Source organism: Leopardus geoffroyi, chromosome A3 (genome assembly GCF_018350155.1).
Source record: "Leopardus geoffroyi isolate Oge1 chromosome A3, O.geoffroyi_Oge1_pat1.0, whole genome shotgun sequence".
In the NCBI taxonomy this organism is placed as follows: domain Eukaryota; kingdom Metazoa; phylum Chordata; class Mammalia; order Carnivora; family Felidae; genus Leopardus; species Leopardus geoffroyi.
In genome coordinates, this window is record NC_059336.1 from 42,945,292 (window position 1) to 42,964,109 (window position 18,818).

At 41.8% G+C, this 18,818-nt stretch overlaps 2 protein-coding genes across 7 annotated transcripts in view; one reads left to right on the forward strand and one right to left on the reverse strand.

Moving 5' to 3' along the window:
- The window catches only part of BFSP1 (beaded filament structural protein 1), a 72,981-nt gene extending 67,888 nt beyond the window's left edge, over nucleotides 1-5,093 (reverse strand). For 2 of the 6 annotated variants that reach the window (XM_045445367.1, XM_045445362.1), the window contains exons 1-2: nucleotides 4,457-4,568; nucleotides 3,551-3,752 (exon numbers count right to left, since the gene is read on the reverse strand). The gene's annotated coding sequence lies outside the window, so the exon portion shown is untranslated. Of the gene's footprint in view, nucleotides 1-3,550; nucleotides 3,753-4,456; nucleotides 4,588-4,828; nucleotides 4,958-4,981 lie in introns of those variants that run through there. The other 4 variants (XM_045445364.1, XM_045445365.1, XM_045445366.1 and 1 more) reach the window with 4 other exon arrangements.
- Nucleotides 5,094-5,146: 53 nt separating this feature from the next.
- The window catches only part of DSTN (destrin, actin depolymerizing factor), a 36,022-nt gene continuing 22,350 nt past the window's right edge, over nucleotides 5,147-18,818 (forward strand). The window contains exon 1 of the mRNA XM_045445370.1: nucleotides 5,147-5,343. Coding sequence (XP_045301326.1) covers nucleotides 5,341-5,343 — 3 coding nt within the window. The 5' untranslated portion in view covers nucleotides 5,147-5,340. The remainder of the gene's footprint in view (nucleotides 5,344-18,818) is intronic.

Genomic DNA, 18,818 nt, shown 5'->3' on the forward strand with positions numbered 1-18,818 from the left:
ACGAGCTCCCTGAAAATGTAAGCCAAGCTTTGTGAGTAGGAGCAAGTATCTATTTTTCTAGAGAAAGGGTCTATACTTTTCACCAGAACTTGAAAGGGAACAGAAGACCCAAGAGGGGGAATAACCATTGGTCAGGAGTGTTGTGCCACTTTCCACTCCAATTTCTCATGGTTTCATTCAAGTAGTACGCCAGTAACTGAAAAACGCGTATCGGTATTGTTTATAATGTTATAAAATGTTGTTATAAAAAAAAGCATATAACTTTTACTTTACCATGAAGACTAACACAGAAATCAAGTGTTACCATGTAGTACTGTGCTGTTCCCATGAATATACTTAAATATATTTAGTTCTTTCCTAAAATAGATGTCTAGGCCCTTGGGGCAGTCGATCCAAGAGGACCCGGCTACGATAAAGGAATGTCCAGAATGTATTTTCTACAGCTTCCATTTGCTTCATTTTGTATAACCCCCCTCTGTAGTGTTAAGGAAGCAATAAGAGGTAGCTCAGGCCTTTTGTTCAGCACCACTGATGTGTCACGTGGCCTGACAGTAAAGGTCATGGGCTTGGGAGCAGATCACTAATTCCTCTGGATTCCTGAGGAACATTTGTTCACCTTACCTCACCTGTAGAATGGAGTAATAGTATCTAGCCATGGTAGTTACTGCTGGTTATCTCCCAGTACCCTCTTTCTCCTCCTGTCTAGGTATAGGAATCCCAATTTCTTAGCTGAACACATTGCTGCTCAGAGAACAGACCACATTTCCCAGTGCCCCTGGCAGCCATACACTACATTCTGGTCAATGAGATGAAAGTAGAAGCCCTGCCTGGTACTTCTGGGAAGCTTCTTTAAAAGGAAAGGGGCAGACTTCAGGTTTCCCTGGTCTGCCTGTAAGGTGTTTGGAAGTTGCTACCCTGTCCTAACAATAAATAAAAAGCTGAACAGACAACTCTACTTGGATCCATAGGAGAGAGGAATACACAGGGCAGACTGCTGTGCCCAAAACTGTAGATAAGACAGGCAAATACAGGGAGTTATGGCTTCCTAAAGCAGAGACTCAAGTAGAAACCACCCTGGGAATCAGTGCAGGGTAAGAAAACCTGAGCTGTAACTGACAAATTGCTGGAGGCTCAATGTGGACAAGTCTGACAGAAACTCTGGGGAGACTCAGTCACAGGGGACCCCCACCCCCCAACATCTGTTTCACCTCCTGAAGCTCTATCAGGTTCCCACAGTAAATGACAAAGAAAAATCCCCTACTGAAGGCAGGAGGGGAAAAGGAACCATTTTGAAATACACCAGATGCCTCACTCCTAACAAGGCCTGCTCTGAGGGGAAACTAGTTACCAGAACCTACCTGATCTGGGGAAAGAAGACCCTCACCTCCAGCCTACTCCAGCTATGCTGTCCCACTGAAGGGCAGAGGTTGGGGAGGGAAGGACGGTGGCGGCGGGGGGGCGGGTGCAGCCTGTTTCAGAGAAACACTTGTGAAGTTCACAGTCAAGAGGCAGATTCAGTAAAAATGAGACCAAATCACAGGACTATAGAATGGTCTTCCCCTCACCCCAACCTCACCACATCACTAAAGGCCTACTTACTGCTGTTCCTTTCACCCAATGCATCATGTCCAGTTATCAAGAAAAAATTGGAAAGCATACTAAAAGACAAAACAAGACCCACAGAAATGAAGAATGCCTTTGATGTGCTTATTAGTAGATCGGGCACGGAGGAGAAAGGAATCTCTGAACTAGAGGATATGTCAACAGAAACCTCAAAAGCAAAAAGCAAAGACAATGAAGACTGAAAAAAACCCAGACTACCCAACCAATGTAGGACAACTACAAAAGGTGTAACATACACGAAATGGTAATACTAGAAGAAAGGAACAGAAGAAATATTTGAAACTATTACTGAGAATTTAACCAAATTATTGTCAGATACCAAACCACAGACCCAGAAAACTCAAAGAACACCAAGAGGGATAAACGCAGAACAGAACAAAACACTACACCTAGGTCTATCATTTTCAAATTATAGAAAATCGAGGATTAAAAAAAAAAATTCTAAAAGAAGAGGGAAAAAACATCTTACCTAGAGAAGAACAAAGATAAGAATTAGTGACTTTTCTTCAGAGGAGGGAACTACAGGAGAGACTATAGAATGGACAGTTGGGGGTGCCCAAGGGGAGAGAGAACAGGTGAATTTGTAGGGATGCAGGGTAGAAACTAGTTTTCCTATACTGTTTATGGACAGGGTTGTGTCCACCTGAAAATAAACAAAACTTTTTCCAGTCTATTAACATACATCTCTAAGCTCTTCGTTAATGTATACTTTATTCTTCCTGCCATATTATTGCTTTTAAATGAAAATGCTTATATGTATATGCTCAGATTAAGTATGAAAAATGTTTTCTAATTTTGCAATGGAATACATCCGTATTTCAGGAGGGGCTTTACGTCAAAATGTTTTCCTCTGTGGTATGAGGAAGAATAGAAAGACCCAGAAAATCTATGTGTAAAGGCAGAGGTTAAAGTTTAAGGGACTCTTAAAAATGGGGGCTCATCTTAGGGTATAATGAACCAACATAGAAGTTTGCCTGATGAATTGTAAAACATTTTTAGATATTGGTTCAATACTGAACAAACGTGTATTCAACACCTATTAGAGATCAGGGATGATGCCAATCCATATAAGGTACATCCTAAACAGTCCCTGTCCTCAAAGAACTCAGTCTAAACTGGTGGTGGTGACAAATTTATATAAACAATGACAGATCGACATTAACAAACATTAGGGAAAAACCATAAGACCTCACTACTCAAAGTATGGGTTGAGGACCAGAAGCATCTGAATCACCTGGGGGCATCTGAGACCTCACCCCCTAAACCCCTGAATTTGCATTTTAACAAGATCCTCAGGTGATCTGGATGCTTATTAATGATTTGAGAAGTGATGAAATGTGGGATTAAAGAAGAAACCACTAATGATCCCTGGGGAAGTGGTCAGAAGTTTTCAGGATGGAAGGGTAATAGAAACATTCCAGTCTGAGAAACTAACAGGTCAATAATTATGTCAGTTAGAGTTAAGGAAGGTTCTAGAATGAGAAGTTCAGTCTGGAAGGAAATTGGGCACTATGGAAGATATGGGAGGCAGGGCAGAAAAGGTAGGCTGAGAGGCCAGAGGCAGAAGGAAGGGCCAGAATGACCTGCTGAGGAAGTCTTGGAAAATTTTAAGCAGGAAAGCGACAAGATCAGATTCTTATGTTTGGATAGAACACTAGCGGCAGGGTGGAGGATGAAATGCAGAAGAGAAGCTAGAGGAGGCGGGCTTGTATCCTTAAATGAGCACGATTCTATTTGGGACTAGACTGGAAGTCTTTGAAGTTTTTTTTTTTTTGTTTTTTTGTTTTTTTTTTTTTTTTTTTTTTAGAGTTCATTTATTTATTTTGAGAGAGAGAGAACACAAGCAGGGGAGGGGCAGAGAGAGAGAGAGAGAGAGAGAGAGAGAGAGAGAGAATCCCAAGCAGACCCTGCAAGAATTCGAACTCACAAACCGTGAGATCATCATGATCTGCCCTGAAACCCAGAGCTTAGCTGACTCAGCCATCCAGCAGGAGTTCCTCTTTGAAGACTTTACAGGTGGAGGGGCTGCTGAGTCCCAGGCAGAGAAACAAAGGGTTCCAGCTGCAGTGTGATACAGGTGGGATCGTTCTTCTCAAAGCGTGGTGCCCAACCAGCCGCATTAGCATCACCTGGAAATTGTGAGAAATGCAAATTATTGCGTCTTCACTCGGATACAGTCTCAGAAACTCTGGGGACGGGAAACACAAATCTGGCCTTAACAAGTTCTGTTTCAAGTTGAGGCCACTGCTCTGGCCTGCAAAAGTCTTATATCAGGTGGTAAAGGCTTAGAATTGTCCCAACTTTTCTGGAAAAGAAAAGAACAACAACAACAAAAAACAGGACGAGGTAATGAGAAATAAGTTTCTACGTTGAGTGGGCAGAACAAAAGTCACGCAACAGTCTAGATTTCATACAGTGACCAGAAAAAACAAAAAACAACAACAAAAAAGTCTTGTCCCAAAGCCTCACATTTGGAGAATTAAAATAATTTTGGTAGAGGCCGTGATGTTCTCCGTAGGCTAAATTAAGTAAAACTTAAAGTAATCATCCCAGTTGTAAATTCTTTCTGCTCCCTTTACTCTCCACAAAAACACCCTCAGGAAAAACACTGGGATTCCTTCAGGCTCTCTCAAAACTGTGTTTGTGATGTAACCACCCATTAAAAAAAAAAAACCCAACCCCAAATTAAAAGCCCCCAAAACAGAGCGGCGGGGCTGGCGCCATAGTCCCAGTAAACTCTGCCGTTTCCCAGCCACACCCCTGCGGACCGCCGGGCCTCCTTCCCGGGGCAGTTCCCAAAGATAAACAAATCACTCCTTGTTTTTTTCCAGACCTGAAATTAGCGGTGACTCACAGAGCACTCTGAATGGCCACAGTCGCCTCGGGAAGAGGGAAGAATGTGCAGATTTTTCCCTCACGCGAGGGCCCGACGGTGCCGGGCTGGGCCAATCAGGGGAGGACGGCGGGAATCGCACCAAAGTAGGTAAAAAAATGCGGGACGCGTTTTCGGCGCTGCAGCCCGCTCCTCGGCTCCCCGGGGTCCTCCCTCTGGACTGCTGCTCGGGAAAAGCCGCCCACCGTCGTTCTCCCCAGTCCCCAGTCCCCAGTCAACCTCGCTCTACCTCGCCCTCCCTCCTGCCTCGTCTCTCCTCCCTCCTCCTCCTTCCGCGTCCTCCCAGGCCCCGCCTCCAGCGGCGGCGCACACCTGGCCAGGTGGATACTTCCATGTTAGGGCAACAGCAGCGCAGTGGGCGGGGCGCCACGTGACCCTTCCCCCTCCCCACCCCCTCGCCGGCAGAGCTGGGGATAGGGCCCCCTGCCCCGTTTGATCCTTTGCCCTCCCCTCGCCCGCAGGTACCAGCCCGAGCCGGGCCTCCTCGTCGCTAGTAGATGAGGAAGGCCCCACCCCACGCAGCCGAGCTGGTGAGAGCAGGACCGCGTCCCCCAGCCTCCAGAAGGTGAGGCGGAATCCTCAGCCCGCCCTCTGGGCGGGGCGCTGCCTGGCTAGCCGGTTGCGCAGCAACGACGGGCCGCGCTTGGCGTGCGCAGCCGCGTTTGGGCCCGAGGCGCGCGCTCGCGCACCCACCCCCTGGTAGGCTCGCGCCTAGCGTAGGCTGCTTGCTGGGTTGCTCCTTCCTTCTGCGGCGAGGAGGACAGTACGCAGACTCGGCGCCGACCGGCTACCCTTCTAGTGTCTCTGCGACCGCCGCGGCGAAGATGGTGAGTTGGAGGGAGCCCGAGGCGTGGGCTGACGGGGTCGGAGCGCTGGGGCACCGCGAGGGTCGGGGCGGAGGGGCGACAGGCGCGCCCACGCCCGGGGAGGGACGCGGGGCCTTGCTGCAGTCCCCAGGCGGGGGAGGGTCTCCGGGCTTCGCCGCCCACGGACCCGCCGGGACTCCTGCGCCTGGGGGCGCCTCGGGGCGGCTCCTGGCCGCTGCGTCGGTCGCTGCTGCTGCGAGGCCGCCGCCGGCAGCTTCGTCCCCGCGGTTCCTCCGGCCCCGGCCTGGGGACGACCTGCCAGGGTCGAGCAGCGCCACCCCCTCGCTGAAATCGACCGGGAGTCCGCCTTCCCGGGGTGGGGGGCGTCGGGATCCGGCCTGGGCCTTGTTGGCGCAGGTTTCCCCAAAGCCGGGCACCGAGGTGGTCAGTGACTCGTGCGAGTTTCGGCCCCTGAGGTCTGTCCATCTCATTAAAGAAAATAAGGCCTTTATTGAACAACCCTAGAGGGCGGAATGATTATCACGAGTATGACCCTGGTATGATTAAGAACAGGGTGGCCTCGCAGCCGCTTTGTTTGTCGTATCTGGCAATCAGCTTCCAGCAGCACTCTTGTAGTGCTTGTCAAGCTTGGCAGTGGCTCTTTTAACCCTTCCCTACCTAGTCTCTCCATGCATGGTTAGAAATTTTCTTTTACCTGTGAACAGTTTGTCTCTGACAGAACTTAGCGTGTGAGGAGTGATAGTGCTGGGATGCTAATAAAAGAGAATGAAAAAGGTTTTTAAAAGCCCATCAGATTATCCTGTCACTAAAAAGTGAACATGCCCCTTATATTCCAGGTGATGGACAGACACTTGGCTTAATTTACGTATTTCCCTCTATAAACTGTCTCTAGTTTGCAGTACAACAGTATTCTTAATTGGACGATCGAGTAGAACATTTTGTCATTTTCTTTAGTCTGCACTGGCTGTTACCATTTTTGGTCAATGATTTGCAGGCAAAGGCTTACCAGACTTTGCTAGAAATATTACACTGTTATTGCATCTGTCTGCCTGGGAGCAGTTGGTACCAGTTTACTGCATACAGAATGTTTTTTGCTGAGTAACAATTTTGCTGAATAACTTAATTTTTACTTAAGGTAGTGCAAGGAAGAAAAAGATTAACTAGTAGTTTCTTGATGAGTAAGGAGATGTAGGAATTTGATATTGTTCAGTTTTCAGTTCTTTGGTTTAAATCTGTAAGCTTAGAGAGGAGAAGCACCTTAAGACTTTTTTAAACCTCTATAAGATTATAAATGTATATACTACTTTATACTAAAAGACTTTAAGGGCTTTGAATTATAAAATTAAGACTATCCACTCTGATAAAAGTGCTTTGAAGTGGGTTGGAGCCTGCTTTAAGTTATGATTTGACATTCTTTTTTGAGTTTCATTAATACAAATTTTATTTTCTATTTGAAAACAGGACCAAGTGTTTTAGCTTTAAGTTTTAGTTCAAGCCTTCCATATTTCTATGCATTAAAATATTTTGTTTACTGGTTCTTGGGGGAGGAGGAGGAATAAAAATTAATCAAGATGAGTGGATTCCAGATACATTTCAAACTTGTTGGCCTTAGGGAGATCAAGACGACCTTACAAGCTCTTGTTGTTTGGATGCTTGCAAATAGGGTTCAGAAAATATAGACTGACCTTTTGTAAAGATTACTCTTGTATTTAGCCTTATAAGCACAGAGCATATTGTGAAGATTGGAAGTTCTTGTATTATCCCAGATTTTAGCACTTTGCCTCTATATTTGAAACTGAGGTTCCAAGTTTCTAAGGTTTTTTGGTTTGTTAAGATTAAATTTTAGCTGTTGATGGGTTTGTTCTGCATTAACAAAATCACTTCCTGGTACTCACAAGCCTTCTAGAAGCACTTGGGAATAAAAGCAATTTGAAACCAACTCAAAAGATCACCTTGGGCACTTTAAGATGAGATTTCATGTTTTCAGAATCTCACTTTACAGTGCCAAAAAAAAAAAGCAGCCTATCCTCCACAGGAACCACACAAAACTTTGATGTGTGTACTTGGTGTGCCACCTTCCTCTTGGAAAGCTTATTTACTAGTCTACCGTCAAGTTCCTAGGGTTATCTGCTTAGTAGTTCTATCTGTTGGGTGTGGATCGAGATCTTACATGTTGACTTGCCTAGTGCCTCTTGTAACCAATGGTGTATGACATTTATAGCATAGCTGTATAGCTTTCTGGGAAGTAGGAGTGTAGTCTTGCCCCTGAAACAATAAAAGTCTACATGATAATCTAACCTTGCCCTAGTCAGAGCTCTGCTATAACAAGCTGAGCTAATTGGCTCAGAATACATTACAAATGTATCCTGCCACTTGATGATTAGGAAAAACACTTTTACTTACAGCAGTGTAATGAAATAGGTTGGGCATGTGTTCGTGTGCCTATTTAACATGAAAAAACAGACTGTAAAGGGTTTACTTGTGACCTTCTTTGACTCCACATCAAGGTTTAACATAATTTACAAATTAATTTTGAAACATTTTAAGCAGAAAGTACACATAATAACCAGTCTCTTTGTACAAAAAAGAAAAGGTTAACTTTTTGCCACATTGCAGGTTTCTATGTTACCATTACAGTTAAATATCTTCTTCCTCTACCCATTCTCTTCCTTCCCCAGAGATAACCACTCCTGTGTCAAAGACATAATGTGCTGGCCAATTAAGGAGATGATTTTTTCAGGCTATTGCAATTAGGAGACCATTAATTAATGAGGAATGTCTCAAAAAAAAAAGGACAAGGACCTGGGACAGGTAAAACAGAGTCTTGAGGAACCATGAGGACAGGTCTTAATCTCAGCAAGCAATGGCAGGATCTTTATGTTACCAGCTTCCCCAAACACAAAATGATGGGGGTGGATTTCTTAACCTGCTCTGCTTTCCAGGAGCACAGGGCTCAGGTAAAGTTTAACATAGTCAGCTGAAATTAATATATTTCTTTCTCCTTGGTATTTCCATACTTTTAGCTATACATATGTGCATCTGCAGTAATATATATCATTTTGATGTATTTTTTTTTCAACGTTTTTTATTTATTTTTTTGGGACAGAGAGAGACAGAGCATGAACGGGGGAGGGGCAGAGAGAGAGGGAGACACAGAATCGGAAACAGGCTCCAGGCTCTGAGCCATCAGCCCAGAGCCCGACGCGGGGCTCGAACTCCCGGACCGCGAGATCGTGACCTGGCTGAAGTCGGACGCTTAACCGACTGCGCCGCCCAGGCGCCCCCATTTTGATGTATTTTTAAATTTCATGTAAGTGCTATGGTTTAGGTATCCTTTCGCAACTTAAAAAGAAATTAAACTTGGTGAGTTTTTGGGGAGGGGGTTGATTTTTGGTTTTAGCTGTAGCTGTGGTTCTTTATATTAACTGTTGAATAGTTTCCGTTTTTATGACTGTATACATTTATTCATTTCCCTATTGATGAACATTTCCTCAAGTTTCCATTCTTTTATCTCTTTTTGTCTACTTAAACAGTTTTGCAGTAGACGGTTTCCATGCTTTATGTTACTTCTGTAGCCCCAGTGAGTGTGTTCTCAGTATAGATCTAGAAGTGGAAGTCCTGGATTAGAGGGTATGCATATGCCTTTTTTGTTCTACTACAGGTGGTTCTAGTTTGCATCCCATTAGCTACAGTTGTCTGTTTTCTCCATTTCTTTTCACCACTTGGTGTTATGAGACTTAAAACCTTTGCCAGTCTGATGGGTGTGAAGTGACTTCTTTATTCTTTTAGCCTGCATTTCTCTGATTAGTAGTAAAATATCTTTATGTTTGTTGCAGCCAGTGTTTTTACATGCATGCCCTTCTGGTGAACCTGACGTTATGTAAATACTCATCACATCTTCGTCTAGGCTTATTTGTGGAGCCTGGCATTAAATCTAGCATTAAAAGAAAATACACAAGGGTCCCCAGGTGGCTCAGTCAGTTAGGCATCTGACTCTTGATTTCGGCTCAGGTCATGATCTCATCGTTTGTGGGTTTGAGCCCTGTGTTGGGCTCTGCGCTGACAGCACAGAGCCTGCTTGGGATTCTCTCTGTCCCTTGCTCTCTGCCCCTCCCCCGCTTGCATACTCTCTCAAAAATAAACGTTTAAGGAAAAAAAATCTACAAGAACATGATTGTCAATGTCAGAACTGCATATTGAAGACTAATATCCTTCTATGGCACCTACGTTTCTTTGCATGCCTCTGTAGCTGCTTAGTAACAGAATAAAGACCCTTAATTGTAGTCACCTGCCATTGTCAGGCCCTGGTAGTGGGAGAATGCAAAGTGATTCAGGGTAGAATTCCATCTTTGCCAGCGGCCCTGGTAATTAACATCCTCTGCTTTATACTTCTCTCTTTCTTTTTCTTGGGTAATTCATCCAGCCAAAATGTTAACACCAAACAAGCACTAGGGATATATGGGAAAACTCTGTGCTTGCCACTCAATGTTGCTGTGCACTCAAAATGTCCCTTAAAATAGTCTGTTAAAGAAGCAAAACAAATAATTGACTGTATTTCACCAATAGAATTGGTTTAAATCAAGAGGTGTTTAACTTCCTATCCAGGAAGACTCCAAACATTATCATTTTTATGTTAATGTAACTTTAGTTTCTTTTAGTAATAACTAAGATCTTTGAGATGAACACAGGTGAAATTAGAAAAAGCTCTAGAAATTAAAAAAACTGGATTTAACACGTATGTGTCGCTTTTTTTTTTTTTTTTTTTTTAATCTTTAACGTTTATTTATTTTTGAGATAGAGAGAGACAGAGCATGAACAGGGGAGGGGCAGAGAGAGAGGGAGACACAGAATCCGAAACAGGCTCCAGGCTCTGAGCTATCAGCACAGAGCCCGACGCGGGGCTCGAACTCACGGACCGTGAGATCATGACCTGAGCCGAAGTCGGATGCTTAACCCACCAAGCCACCCAGGCGCCCCTGTGTCGCTTTTTTCTACACAGCAAGGCTCTGGCCTCTGAGTAGTTAGGCCTAGTCTGTTTTTTGTTGTACTGCTTGGGATTTGCATATCTAAACCAGAGAGACTAATAAATAGAAGATTGTCATTTAAGTATTTTGAGCTTCCTTCTCTTGTAGCATAATATTCTCTCTACATTGTCCGTGAAAGATGTACTCAAAGATTTACATCTAATGCTTCAGAAATATTTGAGTCACAGTTTTTCTTCCCCGCCTCCTTGATGTTGGAAGTGAGTTTTCACTTGGAATTGTGCTGGTGTTAATTTTTCTTGAAAGTTTACATTGGGAGAAGTATAGCAAAATAAACATCAGATTGGTTCATCTCACTAGTACTTTTACAGACTTGTTACTTATTTCATCTTGGAGTCTTCTGTATAAGGATCCCCCATAGAGTTGGGTAGTTTTTAGTCTAGAGTGGTTTGTAACTCTAAAAGTCTTCTAGTAGCTGATACTGTAATGCTTACGTATTGTTAACCCTATTCTGTGATTTGCTTTGGAATGTTAAAATTGAATCAGTTTTTGTGTAGATCTTTAAAAGGTGATTGATTTAAGTAAAAATGTGATTCAGAGCACCTGGGTGGCTTGGTCACTTAAGCATCCGACTTCGGCTCAGGTCATGATCTCACAGTTCATGGGTTCGAGTCCCGTGTTGGGCTCTGTGCTCACTGCTCAGATCTTGGAGCCTGCTTCAGCTTCTGTGTCTCCCTCTCTCTCTGTCCCTCCCCCACTTATGCTCTGTCTCTCAAAAATGAAGAAATATTAAAAAAAAATTTTTTTTAACACGTTTAAAGTTCAGGTTAAAATTTTTTTTTTAAATGTTTATTTTTGAGAGAGAGTAGGTGAGCTCAAGCAGGGAAGGGGCAGAGAGAGAGGGAGGGAGACAGAATGTGAAGCAGGCTCCAGGCTCTGAGCTGTCAGCACAGAGCCTGATGGGGGGCTTGAACTCACCATGAGATCATGACCTGAACCAGTCAGTCACTCAACTGACTGAGCCACCCAGGCGCCCCTAAAATTCAGGTTTTAATATGTAGTTGGAATATGAAAAAGCAGAGGAAAAGCTGAGATTTTGGCTTTTTGTTAACATGAGGGAGGTGTGTCAAAGAATTCTTGTTCTGTTGCAACAGGGCATAGGATGAGCACTTCAAAGACAAACTTCAGTGCATACTATAGCAGGAACCCCATATTTGAAACTAATTTGTGTGTGTTTTTGGATTACATCAAAGGAAGACTATTTATTGACTCTTTTCAACATTTTTGTTGAAAAATGCATATTGGCATGCTTTCAGAAAACTGCCAACCTGTAAATGTAATTAGCGTTTATTTTTAAATGGTTTCATGTGCATTTTTGACGGTGGTGGAATTTTCATATAGTGCTAGAGCTAAAACTAAGTGCAGGCAAATACAGGTAAGATTCCTTCAGTTTGTTAGGAAGCAATCTGTTAAGTAGTTTTTGAAGCTCTGGAACTCTGAGGAATCCTCAAATCATTGAAAATTTGTTTTAAGAATGTTGTAAGTAATCTTTAGACCAGGGTTTTTGAATAGAAATAAAATGCAAGTTAATGTATACTTTTAAATATTCTACTAGCCCTATTAAAAACATACAAAAAAGAATGAAATTTATTTAACCCAATATGTCATATCAACATTTAATCAATATAAGAAATGAGACATTTCACATTATTTTTTCATACAAATTATTTGAAATCCAGTATATATTTTACACGTATAGCACATTTTAATTCAAATACTCAGTTTTCACTGGAAGCATTTGATCTGTATTTAGATATACATTTTACAGTTGAAAAAGTAGATTCACATACCTAAGTTGTTCCATGCGTGCTTATAAGTTTTCTAGTATAATGGTATTGGTAATCAGTTTAAAATTTTAGTTAATTAAAATAAAATATCATTTAAACATGCAGCTCCTCAGTCATACCAGTCACGTTTAACAGACTCACTAAACCACATGTGGGTAGTGGCTAACTTAATGGACAAACCTCAGACTTTGTGGATTAGCCTATTTAATTTGTAAAGGGAAGTTAATATGGGTATCAATACTATGTTACTTCTTTGCATTTCTGTACATGTCTAAGAAGCAGGGCTAAGATAGCATGTGAATTTCTTTTATGGCACTTAAGATGTTTTGTAGAACTAGACTGTTGATCTCCTTAAGAAAAGGTTTTTTCAGTATCAAGATGCCTTTCTCATAGTAGGCCCACAACAGATGGTCCTGAATGAACATGAGTTAGTGAGAGGGCATTTGTAATTATGACAGGGACAGGTTCCCATGGATATGGATTCTTTTTTATACTTTCTATTCCCACATACTTTTTTTTTTAATTCAATGGAAATTAAGGTTTTCTTTATTTAAAATTTGTTTTAAGTTTATTTTTGAGAGACACACACACACACACAGCATGAGTGGGGTAGGGACAGAGAGAAAAGGAGACACAGAATCTGAAGCAGGCTCCAGGCTCTGAGCTGTCAGCACAGACCCCGACATGGGGCTCGAACTGCCAAACGGTGAAATCATGACCTGAGCCGAAGTCAGAGGCTTAACTGAGCCACCCAGGTACCCCTGGAAATTAAATTTTAAGTACTAAACTAATTGAATAGTACCTCCCCTTTGTATACCGCATTACAATTTGAGTCTTACAGTGAAAATCCTTTGAGATAAGGCAAGTATTATTAGAGTAGTACCTTTAAAATAATTCTTGCATACAGAAATTCCTCAATAAATGCCAGCTCCCCTTCTTCCCTTGAAAATGAAACAATAATAGTATTTGATGCTCATTGAGGCATCCTGAACCATAGAAAAGCACTTGAAAGCCTAACAAATGAAAGAACAAGAAATAATGTCTTAGACAATTTATAAGTATTTAATATGTGACAGGCATTGTGTTATACTTTCTCTCAGTTTTTATAGTAACCCAGTGAGGTAGGTATTGTTATCATTTCTGTTAAACTATACTGAGAAGCGGTTAAGAGCATGGGCTTGGAGTGGGGCTACCTAGGGTTTTTGAATCTTGGCTCTGCCACCTACTATCTGTGACCTTAGGTAAGTTACTGATTATGCTATGCCTCAATTTCATTATTTCTCCAAATGGGAGTACCTACCATCACAGCATTTGGGTGATGCATATAAGTAATTTAAAAGCAGTGCCTGGTATATAGTAAAGTGCTTATCAGTGTTGGATGAAATGACATTAAACAACGTTAGATCCTCATTATTACTTAAAAATATTTTTTTAAATGTTTTATTTATTTTTGAGAGAGAGAGAGAGAGTGAGCGAGCATGAGCAGGGGAGGGGCAGAGAGAGGGAGACAGAATCCATGAAGCAGGCTCCAGGCTCTGAGCTGTCAGCATAGAGTCTGACACAGGGCTCGAACCTGTGAACTACGAGATCGTGACATGAGCCGAAGTCGGACGCTCAACTGACTGAGCCACGCAGGCATCCCTAGATCCTAATTAGATTAACAGTCTTTTTTTCTTTATATTCTGATTATACCATCACATGCTTCAGCAATTGTAGATACAATGAAAAGGGTGGAAGGGAATGCATTAGAACATGTTTCCAATTGTTTTATAAGTTTTAAAACTAATTTTGTTTAGATTATATATGATCAACTTTTTTTTATGGTCTACTTTTAAATTTTATTTTTCAGGTAACTTGACTTTAGAAATTGAAGTATAGTTAACATAGAATTTATGTTAGTTTCACATGTATAATAACATAATGATGTTGACAGTTATCCGCATTAGGAAATATTCACTGTAAGTGGTTATTGTCTGTCCTACAAAGCTATTGACCGTATTCCCTATGCTGTACTTTACATCTCTGTGACTAATTTTTTTTTTTAATTTTATAACTGGAAGTTTGTGCCTCTTAATCACCTTCCCTTATTTCACCCATCTCCATCCTCCTCCCCTCTGGCAGCCACCAGTTTGTTTTCTGTATATGAGTCTGTGTCTGTTTTTGTTTGCTTTGTTTTTTAGATTCCACCTATGAGTGAAATCATATGGTATTTGTCTTTCCCTGACTTGTTTCACTTAGCATAATACCCTGTAGGACCATCTGTGTTGTTGTCAATGGCAAGATTTCATTTTTTTGTACAGTGGAGTAATATTCTGTGTGTGTATATATACATCATTTTATCCATTTATCAATGGATACTTAAGTTGTTGCCATATGTTGGCTGTTGTAAATAATGTTGCAGTAAATGTAGAGGTGCATGTATCTTTTTTTTTTTTTTTTTAATTTTTTTTTTTTCAACGTTTATTTATTTTTGGGACAGAGAGAGACAGAGCATGAACGGGGGAGGGGCAGAGAGAGAGGGAGACACAGAATCGGAAACAGGCTCCAGGCTCTGAGCTATCAGCCCAGAGCCCGACGCGGGGCTCGAACCCACGGACCGCGAGATCGTGACCTGGCTGAAGTCGGACGCTTAACCGACTGCGCCACCCAGGCGCCCCGAGGTGCATGTATCTTTTAATGAAGTTAGTGTTTTTGTTTTCTTTTGGTCAATACCCAGAAGTGGAATTACTGGGCTGTATGTTTAACTTTTTGAGGAACCTCCATAGTGTTTTCCATAGTGGCTGCACCAATTTGGATTCCCACCAAAAGTGCCTGAGAGTTCTCTTTTCTCCACATCCTTGCCAACACTTGTTATTCCTGGTCTTTTTGATACTAGTCATTCTTACTGATGTGAAGTAGTAGGTACAGGGATATAGTACTAAAAAAGTCCTCTATTTGTAGAAGTTACCTTCTAATGGGGCAGGGGACGGGGAGAGAAAAACAAAATGGCAAGATCATGTCAGAGAATTGTTAAGTGGTACGAAGGAAATAGTGTCATCAATAGGCAGTGCTAGAAGAGTTGGCTTCTTTTAGCCAGATTGTTAGGGAAGGCCTCTTAGGAGGTGACATTTCAGCTAAGACTTGCATGGCAAAAAATAACCATGTGAAGAGCAGTTCAGGCCGAAGGAACTCTATAAGTAGAAAGGCCTTGAGAAGAGAACGAACTTGACATGCCAAGGACAAAAAAAGGTTTGTGTAGCTGGAATTCAGTAAAAGGGGGACAGAAAAGTAGGAAATGGATTGTTGGCGAGAGCTGGAACAGGAAGAGCTTACAGACCAACGTCAGGAATTTGAATTTAATTCTCATTGCGCGAGGAAGCTATTGCGTGTGTGGTGGTGGGGAGGTGTTAAGTAGTGGCATAAGATAGAGTTTACTCCTGTGGAGATGTGCAAGTGGGACAAAGACTAATTAACAGACTATTGCTGTTCATCCAGTTGATGGTGGTGGCTTGGATTGGAATTGTTAGGAGTGGGCAAGTGAGCAGTGCTTAGATTAGATACATATTTTGGAGGTAGAGCTGACAGGACCGACTGATAATTTGGGTGTGTGGCTTAAGAGAAAGACATCAAGGATAACTTACTCTTAAGACCAGAGCTGTTAGGTAGTTGGTGGTGTCATTGTGCTGGGGACTAGAAAAGAAGCTAAAATAAGATCGTTTGGCAAAGAGTGAGGTTCTTAGAACTTTGAGGAATAATAAATTGATCCAGAGGTATTTTCCATTTTTAGAGTACCTAATTTCATATGTGGTTATTATAATAATGTATGTACATTGTAAAACATTAAAAATTTACTTGTAATGGCAATTCCAACCAAAGTGTTAACATTTGGTGCATTTTCTTCCGGATCATTTTTATTTTTTAAAAAATTTTTTTTTCCAACATTTATTTATTTTTGGGACAGAGAGAGACAGAGCATGAACGGGGGAGGGGCAGAGAGAGAGGGAGACACAGAATCGGAAACAGGCTCCAAGCTCTGAGCCATCAGCCCAGAGCCCGACGCGGGGCTCGAACTCCCGGACCGCGAGATCGTGACCTGGCTGAAGTCGGACGCTCAACCGACTGCGCCACCCAGGCGCCCCCTTCTGGATCATTTTTAAATGTATCCTCATTATTTCAGTAAATAATTGTTTGGTACCTTTTAGGAACCAGGTACTGTAGTGGGCTTTGGAGATTCAACAGTATACAAGACTAAGTCCCTGTCCCTATGAAGTATACATTCTAATGGGGGAGATAGGTAAGGAATAAGTAAACACACGAATAAGATAATTGCAGATTGTAATAAGTACTATAATGGAAGTAAGGGAGAAAGTGAATATCCAGAGATCGTCAATATAGATTTTTCTCACACAGTGGAGTTCATCTGTAACAGTTTTATATCCTTTATTTCTCATATCCCAGTGTGACAAGGGTGCCGAGTAATTCAGTGCGGGGGGAAATAGTGTCTTCAACAAGTAGTGCTGGCACAACTGGATGTCCACATGTAAAAGAGTGAATTTGGATCCCTGCTTCACACTATATACAGAATTTAACTCAAAGTGGCTTCTAGACATAAATGTAAGAGCTAAAGCTGTGTAACTCCCAAAAGAAAATGTAGGCACAGATCTTTATGAGTTTGGGTTAGACAGGGTTATTTTGTTTGTTTTTTTGGAAGAGGGGTTTGGGCAATGTTCTTGGCATTTATAAGCAAGAGCACAAGTGACCAGAGAAAAATAGAACAATTGGACTTTATTAGAATGCAATGCTTTTTTTTTTTTTGAGAGAGACTGCGAGAGGGGCAGAGAGAGAGGGGTGAGAAGGAGAATCCTAAGCAGGCTCTGCACTGTCAGTGCAGATCCCAATGTCGGGCTTGAATTCCTGAACTGTGAGATCATGACCTGAGCGGAAACCAAGAGTTGGACACCTAACCGACTGAGCCACTAGAATTAAAGACTCTTGCATCAGAGGACACCGTCAAGAAAGCAAAAAGGCAACCCATGGAATGGGAGAAAATATTTGCAAATCATGTCCGACAAGGAGCTTGTATCTAGAATATATTAAAGAGTACAGAGCTCCTGGGTGGCTCCTGATTTTGGCTCAGGTCATGATCTCCCAGGTTCATGAGTTTCAGCCCCATATTAGGCTCCTTGTACTGACAGTGTGGAGCCCGTTTGGGATTCTCTCTCTGTCTCTCTCTGTCTCTCTGTCTCTCTGTCTCTGTCTTTCTGCCCCTACTGTGAACACTCTCAAAATAAATAGATAAATTAAAAAAAATAGAATATATCAAGGAGTATCTCAACTCAGTAGTAAAAAGGCAATCCAGTCATATAGACAAAGGCTTTGAATAGACATTTCCTTAAGGAAGATATACAAATAGTCAATAAGCACACGAAAAAATGCTCAAAATCATTAGCCATTAGGGAAATGCAAATCAAAACCACAACGAGGCACTACTACGTACCCACTAAGATGGCTATAATAGAAAAGACAAGAGTAATAAATGTTGGCAAGGCTGTGGAAAAGTAGGAACCCTCATACATTGCTGGTGGGAATGAATGTAAAGTAGTGCAGCCACTTTGGAAAACGTTTTGCCAGTTCTTTAAAAGGTTAAGCTTGGAAGTTGCCATTGACCCCAGCACTTTCACCCCTAGTTATATAGCACGTGAACTGAAAAGACATGTCTACATAAAAATTTGTACATGAATGTACATAGTAGTAGTATTCATAGTAGCCTCAAAGTGGAAACAACCCAAAGTTCCATCAGCTGATGATTGGAAAGATAAAATGTAGTATATCCATACAATCAAATATTATTTGGCAAGATAAAGACATGAAGTACCAATTCATGCTGCAACATGGATGAACCTTGAAAACATGCTGAGTAAAAGAAACCAGTCAAAAAAGACTACGTTATAGAGTTCCATTTATATACAATATCCAGGATAGATAGATCTTAAGAGACAGGAAGCAAATTAGTGGTAGGACAGGTCTGAGGTGTGTGAGACTGGGAAAGAGGAGTGATTGCCCACTACAGAGCAATTTTTTGTGTGTTCAAAATGTTCTAAAATTAGATTGTGATGGATGTACAACTTTGAATATACTAAAACCCACTGAACTTATGCTTTTAAATGGGTGAAATTTTATGGCATAATAAGTATATCTTTAAAAACTTTGAATTTTAAAAAAATGACTATTTTACTTTATTTTTTTGAGAGGGAATCTTTTTTTCTTTTTAATGTTTGCTTTTTGAAAGAGAGTGAATGGGGGAGGGAGGGAGAGAGAGAGAGAGAGAGAGAGAGAGAGGGAGAGGGAGGGAGGGAGGGAGGAACAGAAGATCTGAAGGGGGCTCTGTGCTGATAGCAGAGAACCCAATACTTGAGATCATGACCTGAGCTGAAGTCGGACGCTTAACCGACTGAGCCACCCAGGAGCCCCTGCATTATTCTTTAAAATAGAGTTCTAGTTATGCAATCACTGAATCAAAAAGTTTGTGTATGTGTATATATATGTCCAATTTAAAAAATAAGCTCTTAGGAAACTTGGAAGATACAGAAAGCTAGAAGATAAAAATCACTTACATTCCCACTCTTGGAGATAAAATTCCCTTCCTTTTCTCTATACTGTCTTACAC